This window comes from Varroa jacobsoni, unplaced genomic scaffold (genome assembly GCF_002532875.2).
Source record: "Varroa jacobsoni isolate VJ856 unplaced genomic scaffold, vjacob_1.0 scaffold_125, whole genome shotgun sequence".
Taxonomy (NCBI): Eukaryota; Metazoa; Arthropoda; class Arachnida; order Mesostigmata; family Varroidae; genus Varroa; species Varroa jacobsoni.
Window position 1 is genome coordinate 148,640 of NW_019213027.1, and position 10,571 is coordinate 159,210.

The following is a 10,571-nucleotide window of genomic DNA, read 5'->3' on the forward strand; positions in this document are numbered from 1 at the left end:
ATGCTTTTAAAGAATATTCGAGACAAAGCGGACTTAATTCCTGAGAAAGACGCATACATAATACGACAATCTTCTAGAGATCTGTTGGATGTAAAAATATCTGCCTGTGAGTGACGAAACGCGTTGGCGATGGAAAAGCGACGGGCGGCATCATGTTTGTGTCCGAGTTATGGGTTAGGGGATTTAATAGCATCTAGAGTTTAAGAGCTTTAAACTAATTTCAACTAAACACCGGCATTCGTACTTATTCTATAGCGGTCCTATAGCCAGCCAGCACTACAGGGCGTTGTGTTAAGAGGCAGATTTACGATCGTATTGTACACGAGGCACCGCTGCCGAAAACCGTTCGGGACTGATGCTTTCTACTGAGAGATTTGATCGATTAACTAGGAATCTTCTCGCTAGTTCTAACAGGACACGCGCAATAGAGAATTGCTACCGCCGTTATTCTATCAGATTTTACTCAAAACGAGAACTAAAAACGTCACCTCATTATAAAGCTATATTACCTTGATACAGTGACCATTTTTCCTACAGTTTACTGTTGACTCAATCGAGTATTTTGTTACTGATTATTGCTGCTACAGATTTGGGGAATCCGCTGATGATGAGCTAGGTGAGGCTAGATCTTGTTGGTGCCAACGTTTACAGACGCACTCTGTCTTAGTTTATTATCTTTTCTTTCACATAAACATACATACATACAGGGTACATTCGGGTAGAGCGAACTTGATCGCGCTTTTTATCTCTGACTTCCAACAAAATGTAATGTGTCCAGTGTTGATACACACAAAGTAGCGTAAGCCAACGACCGGTTAGCCCTAGACGTTTAGCAGATTTGCACCCGTCGTAATATTTCTTTTATCAAGTGTCGAATATTTTTGCATGAATTCGCTCGCTACAGCAGGACGGCAGCCATCTTGTTAAATATGCTAAGATTATCTAGTTTTGGTGAGAAATAGCGTGCTCGACTCGAGGTGACTATACGACCGCGACTGCTGCAGGCGCTGATAGAAGGGAAAGAACAGGTTTGTTGTCCTAGTGTTTCATAAGCTTTTCCTATTCAACAGCCAGCTCGTTTGCCGAGGCGTGAAAGTTCATTTTTTGAAACCATTTTCTTCAAAACGACCGCCGCCGACTGTCAACTCAATCTTAAGGTTTAAGGAGACCTATATTCCAGTCAGGGAAATTGCGTTGTTACTTGACTCAAAGCTAGCTTACCCAGTTATGCTTAAGAAAGTAAGTCCCGCTGCGAGCAGCTCGAAGTTCATGGTCCGTACGGGTCGAAAAGTCGCAAATTAGATTCCGTTTTAAGCGGCAACAAATTATATTTTCTCATTAAATTACCGATGAAAGTAATGTATTTTATAATAGGGCTTTATGTACTGCTGTCATAATACATGACAGATAAGGATTATTTTTAGTAATGCTTTTAGGCTAATAACTTGCCTGTTAACAACTTTTAAATGTTACATTGATTGACGCTATGCCTATCGTTCTGAGGTCACTTGGGGAGAGGTACGCTGTTTCTTCAATCACAGACACCTTCTAAGAATAATTGTTTTCGAGCACTCTATTGGGAAATTATCAAGTTAAATTTGCGGATCGCAGTCGATTTAGGTTCCCGAAGAGATTACTCGAACATATCTATGATCACTTTCCTTATTTGTCAAAAGTAATAACGTAATGATAATATGTGACTTTTTCCACCTGAACTACATATGTTCATTCTGAAGGCACATATAATACTACATTTCGTGTACGAACATAGAAAAAAAACAGGTTGCAATATGATAATTTTTCTGTTTCACTATCGTAAATTGTGTTTATGTCAAAATATTTTCATATCGGTGACGTATTTGACGCAAAACCACGTCAGAAATACAACATACGTGAAAGCAATATGCAGACTTTCAAGATACGTGCGACCACCCCAACGCTAATAGGATACTTTGTAGCAAAGGGGGCGGTCGTTACGACGGGATAGCGGTTCTCGTTTTTTTGAGTGGCTAAAACCATTAGAATGGTATAGGCCTTTTTTAGATGACGCTTAAATAAAAATGATCCTCTCCAACAATCTGGCATATTTTCTTTTCACAACAGAACCACAGATTTTGGCTTTATCTAGCCGCAGTTAAAAGCAGCGTTTGAAGTCCAGTCTGCGTACAGAGATGGATCCAACTAATTATGACCTTCTTCCCTAGCTCGCTTTTTCTGTTCTACGAAGATACACCTTGTATCCTGTTTGCATCTGACAACGCGGTTCGGTACATTCACTGCAGGAAATTCAATGACGAGGAGATAGGAGGAGCGTTGCAAAGACAAAAACCTGCTTGTCTCGAACTGCTATATATAATAATAGCGTAAACAAAAACACAGAGCTAGTAAACTGGCAGCAATGCATTTCCGGTGGAGTTGATGTTTTGATGCTCTCTCAGTGATCGATGCGACGTACGTATTGGCTTGCGGAAAACACAGACAGCTTCCGACCCGGTCTGTTTCCGAATTGGACTTTTTGGTACGGGTAGGATACGGCGAGGAAGAGAAAGATCACAGGACCGGCTGATAGCAGAATGAAATAAAGCAAAAGGCTAAAGATTTTCGATTGTAGCAACGAAAGCCTGTGGTGCTCCGTAACAGCTATTGCTTGGTTCGGTAAAAGACTAACCAGGTCTCTACACCCGCAACCCAGACCCCAAGCTGCAAAGCTAGTCCTTCCTTTCATTCACTTCTGACGTTGTGGCAATAACTGGGGCTGAAATGGCGTCCTGCGGCGGCGCCTGGTTTCAACAGAACAAAATCCCTAATGGAGACCCTATGGGAGAAGGGAGCGGGAGGACTGTAGGGCGGAGAACGGCAACGTCGTACACAAATTAGCGAACACTCATTGCACGTTGCTACTGTAAACTCGAGACGAAGAGGGCACAGTTACTCGTTTATTTAGCAGCTGTCTGTAGGTAGGTAGGTAGGTAGGCTTCGCGAAATAAAACAGAATTTAAAAGGGATCTACAAATAAGGTATTGCAACAGCTGCCACAAGGAATCACCGTGAAAAAGAAAGCCCAGCTAGGCCCACCAAGCCCCGGTCTGCGACAAATTCGAATATATAGCTCGCCATAGAGAAAACAAAAAGACACATTTATTTTACTAAAGGGACGAACTTATATTTGATAATATGATTATCAATACTCTTTTAACACAAATTATTAGAGTAGAATCGGCTGATGTACTATGTACAGTGTGTCAAAGTGAAATTAAAAAAAAAAACTCAACAACTAATTAATATCATATAAAAAATAGAGAAAATTCCCAAAAAGCTAAGCAAGCTCTTCCAGCAGCAGCAGCAGCAAGAAAATACGAAGAGTGAATGTATTATTTTTTGTGATGTTCAATCATTTACCACGTGCAGCTGTTACTAATTCGATTACTGCTCGCCGAGTTAAGCGGTCCCACCTTCTATTTGTTCGTGCATCGAAGAAGCCGGCCAGTCTAGCTTTGCCATTATTTTTGTAGATTTTCAACCCAGCCTGCTTTTGTGAATCGTTAATGTCCGATGGTCTATATATAACAGGCTAGGACGGTTCTACGTAAGCAGAAAAAACGAAGCGCGGGTCGATATTTGAGTTGTACGAAATTACGTTCTCTGCGGCCGTCTCTGCAGCGACTATTTGTCTTAGACACCGCAGATATTTTCTTGTTGTTCTATGTATTGTGTCAGTTGGCACTTGGCATCATACAGAAGTAAAGGTCTGGGGTCGTACTAGAGTCAAGCGCACATATAGGAGAAAGGTTTTTTTCTGTTTGATACTATGAAAAAAGAACGCCAAATCCAAAAAGACAGGGCGCATTTTCATTCTATCACACCTTGTTCAGTCAGTTCCACTTTTTTGCTAGCAATCACCAGGTTGAACTAGCGACCTTACGCTGCGTGAACCTGTAAGGTGTTCAGCCAAAACTAAGATTACTAGTATCCTGTACAATAACAAAGCATGAAGATATTTTGTCTGCTCTGCTGTAGAGTACCAAACTGGTATTATCTCTACTTGACGAGCATTCGACTGATGAAATTCTACTGGCCTTGTATGACTTCCAGCTTCTAACAATTTTTTAGATGATGCAGCATATATAGATGGGTACATAACCTTACCTGATGGATCAGAGAGCTACGACGATTTGAAGTTGTTAATGATTGGAATTACTGGTGGGCCAAAGTGCCACATCTCCACGGTACACGCTTTTTTAACAAGCCCTATCAAGAATAAATAAGATCATCATCCCCCAATTTTGGCATAATTTGATCACGTATAAAACACGCTATATACACACATACGTAATTGCTCCCATGTTCGTAATGCTGAGGTCTGTGGTACGGCTGTGGCTGGTATTATAAAAATCTATAAAAAATTCCGCTACAGCAATAGCGTATATGTGCCTGCTCTCACACAGAATGTGTAACAAATGCGATGTTTCAACATAAAGGTCAACGTCAGGATCTATTTCACTTTGCGTTTGCTGCAAAATCGAAGAAACATCCGACTGAGATCAATTCTTGTGCCTATTCAAGGCCATGACCTTTTATTCCAGAAACGATTTTGATTAATTTGTTTCTTTGCAAGAGTAAGAGCTCGACCAATATGTGCTCTGTTATCTCAGATTTTTCTCTTATATATATATATATTTATCTTTGTACGCTGTGCATAGAAAAATAGATATATACAGTATGTGCGTTTTAACAACCAGTGGACATCACCTTTGCGGTTTTGCAAATGCCAGTCGAGTCGGCACGAATTTTTTAGGTAACTAAACAATGGTCGCGCGCCAGCGAAAAACGCAACATGAAAAGACAACAAAATATTGGCAAGAAGATCTAGGTATCTGGACTGTCGTTCTTCTGAAGAATTTCCAACAACAGCATCGTGACGAACGGAAAACAAGGTTCAGTTGATTTTTGTAAAATGTATATATAAATATGTGCACAGACTTAGTGGCAATGGACTACAGATAGAACTCACTGTGAGGCGTGCATCGATGCTGTAAGTTGTAAGATGGATTTTTTGCTAATTGCATATCGTTTAGCCAGTCTAGGCAATGAGATTTGTTAACGATGGTCGCAGTTGATAGACACTCATTGATTAATTACGAATATTATACTTTTCTAAGCCTTTGAGTAGATGAAGATTCAGATAACTTAAAGGCAGTCACAGACCGATACAGCGTCGGACAGACGGATGAATTTACGAGAATGTTGTGGCATTCTATGCGTTGGTCCGAGGTCGTACGAAATAACATCGAGAACGGCAAACATACAGGAAGGATCAGTATAAAAAGAACTTAGAAATAAAAGAATCGTATTATTCCATGTGACGACTACCAAGAACACGAACCGGTAACTGGCTCACGGTTTCATATTATAGATATACAAACAAGCCCAATTTCTGTTTTTGTATTATTGGCTCTATGGTATGCGGGTCACTCCAACCGGCTCGCAGGTTACCGGCACAATATAACGTTGTGACGAACAAAACTAAAGAAGCTGAGTATTTCGCTAAGCAAAAGCCAGACGGGAAAGGGTCATGCCAGTAAGGCGTAAAGTTTTACGCTGTTCAGTGAAATTGTACAATGTAACGATGTCGAAGTTTTAAGAAAGCATCACGAAATCAAGCAATAGTATATGTAATCATTTTTCAAGGCATATTATCCATGGAATATGTGGGTCTGTTATGTTAATTACACTTACCATCCGCATATATTTGACGAATGCGTTCCCCTGAGACCATTTGTGCTCCCGTTCGCATGATAGGGGCGCCACCTGAATTTTGGGCCCGCTGTCCGGGTGCAGGTCCTTCAAGGCAGTGGCGAACAGCCTCACAGCATCGTACATCAGCGCTACTTTGGTCTACGGAAGGCGGAAGGTGACGGGAACGTCGACAGCGACGGCAACAACGACGTCGACAATAGCGACAGCCATCGCACAAAGGTCAACGGATGGTACGACGGCGTATGGAGTGGAGTCGTAATGGTAAAGTACACACAGAAGGTCAGACAACGGAACAGCGGAAACCAGACGGCAACAGAAGAAGAAAACGGACAAAACAAACAACGCATAACGTGAGAATGAGAAGACTGCTCGAAACGAACTGTCACTGTTAAATTATAAAACTTACGACAGTTGTACCATGCCGCACGAACGGCACTGTCGAAGAAGCAACTCGGCCTCAATCATCTCATTCATGTCACAAGCGATTCTGCAAAGAAAGACTTGTTTGTGCTTCTTATTCACTCGCCTCGAAAACTGTATTATGTAGATACTCTGCATGGGTAAAATCTCATGCCCTATATACTGCCATAAAAATAATTCAACGATTCAAATATTAAGAGGCTAGAGTTATATAAGATGTCTGTATATTAAAAGTCGAAAGTAGGTGAATAAGGGTGACGCTAAGATATGGTTCTCCAGGGTAGGGGAGCTCCGCTAAACTCAACCATTCGAATATGGCACACACATCAACGGCTGAGTACCTAGGGAAATCAATCGAGCATTCTTGCATCAAACTTTTTTCTCTTTAGCCCACTCGCAAGTCTGAGGGCACATTGGTTTTTCCTGGCAATCCAGCCAGAAAATCAAGCGTTAATGTTATTCCGGTGAGTGGTACCAGTCGCTCACGCCATTTTACCCAGGGTCTCCATGTGCGTAGAGACAAAAGCAAAAAAACAGAAATGCCGGGTACGTACAAACTGAATGAAATGCTGCATGCTCAACACTTGTTTCGAAACCTTTTCCGCCATATCGGTCGAAGGCACAGAAAAAAAAAGTTGACTGCATGGTATGCCTCAAGAAGGCGCCAAGCGTAACAATGTCTGCTCAATACCATTCCATTCAAAACGGACGTAAGTTTGTGCCCCATCGCAAATTCAATTATGGCGGCCAACTAGTGATGCAATGAAAATGTGTATAATTATTTCTCGTCTGGTCGACCGCACTAATGATAAGAATTGAAGCCTAACATCTAAAGTTGACGAGAACAGACCTGACCATACATTGAACAAATGGTCGAAAAAGTCATGCGTAAACCCATCATATTGTATACGATAGATTCATTTCTCTCTATCGCTATTACCATTATTATTTACTTATATTATATATTTATATACCATTGTTACTATTATGTGTTTGTACAGCAAGCGAACATTAGATGATCCATCAGTTACTTTCGTTCATTCAAAAAAAGCCATTGCTTTCAGCTAATCAATAATAATGATGTTAGTAATAACAGAAGTTAACGTAAGTTATCGACGCCGCCCTTCCGTTTTATTTATTTTATCTATTAGATATACGTGACATTTATTATTAGAGAGTTGGATAATAGAAACGCTGGCTCAGGTAAAACAGAACAATTCATCTCTATAATATATCTCGATCTAGAAAAGATTAGATCTAGTCATACTGCTAACGCTGACAACAACAAGCTGATGCTAAAAGTATTTTTTTAATACTGATTACAAAAGAGGCCCAAGTTGTATGTACTAAAGACGGAATATAATTTTGCTCTCTCCAAATGTCATTATACATGAATACAGATAGATTAAATACGAAAGTGCACTTCTGATCTGACAGGCACGTTATGCGCACGACAGACCTTATCCGAGTATTTCCTGTGAAAGACTGTCTGGTGTTAATGAGAATGCTATACACAGGAAGACGTCGTAGGTGAAACGTATTCCTATCCGTTTCAGATTGTCTCGTATTGTTATATAGTGAGCTTGTTATGCATGTCCTACGAGCAGATGTCTCATGACCAATAGCAACAGCAGCAGCAGTAGGCATCACAGTATCAACGACCAGTTAGTTGCATATTGAAATCTTTTCTTTTTTTGGTTTTTGTATTTTTATGTAGCATCGGGAGAGGCTGAGGCAGCATACCTGCGATAAGTTTCACACAGCTCAAGCGAAACGCCGTTTTTGAGTGGTTCGAGAGCCGGTCGAACGAGAGTTCAGCGGAGCACAGGCGTATAGTGCACATACATTGGACCCCATAAAACAGCAAATGTTCGTGATGATACTACGAAATTACGGGGATGGGGCGACACTGCACTACCCAGCAGAGCCTCTTGGCCCTTGGCCGATTCTTCTTTTCCGGGAAACGACGGGGTACCTGAAACGTCCATCTGGTGGGGACGAAGGCAACGGTCGAGAAATGCGAGAGGATACGAAAAAGAATCATGCAGGGTTTTGACTGCAGGAAAGGCTTTCAAAAAAGTAGAGTGGATGCTTTCCTGACAGACAAATCCTTAGGTATTTCATTGCCTTTCCTCGTATTCCTTATGACCTCCACACCAGCAATAGCCAGGCCATCATCTTTTGCGTCTTTTTCTATGAGCTAGTTGAGCTGACGTTTGAGCATCTTCCTGTGCCGCTATTTCCGGCCTGTATTCATACAGCGAGGAGAACGACTGCCACTCAAGCAGGAATGCTACTGCTCACGACTATCCCACTTACCGGGTAAGCTCTAAGCTTCTACTTCCTACCAATGTTGGCCACTGCTGCTGCCGTTGTCAACTCAACCTTGTTGACTAGTCTGTGGGGGGGCCTTTCTTTCGTACATGCTTGTTTACGACAGTTGTAGATCACGTGAAGTACGCACTGCCCTAAAGTAAGCGACACATGGACACGTTAACCGCAGGGTTGCGGTGAAATCAAGGGGCATATATAAAGAACAAAGAATCGCGATGCTTGGAAAAATACAAGGAGGACAGATGTAGATGATATTTTTTTGTTTCACTACAGGGTAGTACACCATAAAAAATGGTTCGAATTCCCGAGCGGTTTAGACAGGTATTATGGGGACGGACGTTGTGGAATCTGGATACCTATACCTACTCGGTTAGACCGTTGCTAAAAACGGACATCTCTAGCAATCTTTTTCAGCCTACCTGTCGTTTACTTAAAGTCGACCTATAAGAAACAGTGCAGCCACTGTTGTTGCAGAAGCATGAGAACGATATGCAACTATGTCGTTGCTTAAACCAAAATGTAGTGTGCTTTATATCTATCAGTTCGTTCATGACTACGTTCATAAAATAGCAAATAGTCGAAGTGTTCAAAGTTCGTATTTCCTTAGTAGTTCCTTCTTAGTTAAGTTAGTCTGAACTTCTACACAGTTCCATCTTATATAGGAGATGCGCACTTCGCTTCGAGGGATTTTATGGTGCACGACATTTGGAGAAGCTCTACCTATCTGGGCATTGACCTATCAGTGTCCAATTTCCGTTAAAAAAGTTATTACTCCGGCGGTTCGCTTTAAACATTTGCTTCCTCTCTATCGAAAATCCAATTTTCAATGTGATACAATAACATCCAGCTAGTTGGGGGTCATAGGTAGAAATTAATTGTAGACCAATCTAGCTTTCCCTGAATGTGTCACTTTGTTAAACATTCGCCATGTTGTCGATGGCTTCTACTTTTTTGTTTAATTCGTAACACGAATTATAAAGCAAAAATTGATATTTCCCCATATGGACTATGTTTAATATGCTAGTTGATTGATCAATCAACAAATCCAGCGATCTGTACGGGGCCATTTAGTATTTTAGCATTGTAGAACGCCAACCGAAACACACAACTCCCTCTCATCTTAACGAACCCAAAGTTGTTACTGTACAATAATAACGACAATAACAGCAACAACGGCAGCCGCAGCTGTACGCGTTGTGGTTGATACAAACGCAGCGTTTTCGGCTAGCATTATGTCTTGTCGTCAACGTCAAAGGGCAACAAATTAGCTTCTAACGACACCCGCTCAAATAATTAGTTTGCTTTTAGACAATGGAATAGAAAACGGTCTCGTCGGGCATGGTATATAGAGAATGGCAGGGAAACGTTCAGATCCAAGTTGGGAAAAAGGTATTGCATTGTGGTGGTGCGTAAGCAAATGTGTGTGCGCGCTAGCATCTAAAGGTTCTGGTGATCTGGATGCTCTAGGGAGATCCCGGTCAGACGAACGAATCCAATAAGCTGAAGGCAGGCTCATAAACCAATCCTCCGGAGAGGTTGGATTTTCGGCGTGGTAACGGGGTCGTATAGTAAAGAAAACTCACACCATGCATTGACGGTAGCGTTCCCACCTGTCTGCGATAAACAGCAACCTTTTCGGTGAAGTAGCAAGCACTGAGCTTTTTCGCTCTCTCTCTTTAGAGATGAGGCTAGCCGCATTGCCCTCAATTCGACTCGCCATGGGGCACGTACGTGAGGAGGTCACATTGCGCTTCTATCGTATGGGAAGGGCTTCTGTATTTCGAGGTTCGAGCTTTCAGCAATGACTGATGCAGCGGCGGCTACAATTGCGCGCGTTGCCCCAGCCCGGTACGCTCTCAAAAATATATCTTTACCCAGAGTGCGGTAATTACGCTTGACGCTGTCGTCAACTGGATGATTTACAACGTCGCAGCATTGACATGTAAACAATACAGTTTAGATCCAATCCAGTTAATACATTACTAATTTTTGCTCCCAACAGCTTTTTTTCTTCTTAATCCTTCGTTTGCTTTCGTGTCAACTGCTGTATACCGTAGGAA

At 41.7% G+C, this 10,571-nt stretch overlaps 1 protein-coding gene and 1 long non-coding RNA gene across 2 annotated transcripts in view; one reads left to right on the top strand and one right to left on the bottom strand.

The window, feature by feature from the left end:
* Nucleotides 1-10,571, bottom strand: part of LOC111267497 (glutamate receptor ionotropic, kainate 2) — a 131,028-nt gene that overhangs the window by 25,278 nt on the left and 95,179 nt on the right. Inside the window, exon 5 of the mRNA XM_086971317.1 lies at nt 5,737-5,895. Coding sequence (XP_086827443.1) covers nt 5,737-5,895 — 159 coding nt within the window. The remainder of the gene's footprint in view (nt 1-5,736; nt 5,896-10,571) is intronic.
* Nucleotides 1-10,571, top strand: part of LOC147753897 (uncharacterized) — a 60,010-nt gene that overhangs the window by 613 nt on the left and 48,826 nt on the right. Inside the window, exon 2 of the long non-coding RNA XR_015313815.1 lies at nt 7,895-8,499. This is a non-coding gene — a long non-coding RNA (uncharacterized LOC147753897). The remainder of the gene's footprint in view (nt 1-7,894; nt 8,500-10,571) is intronic.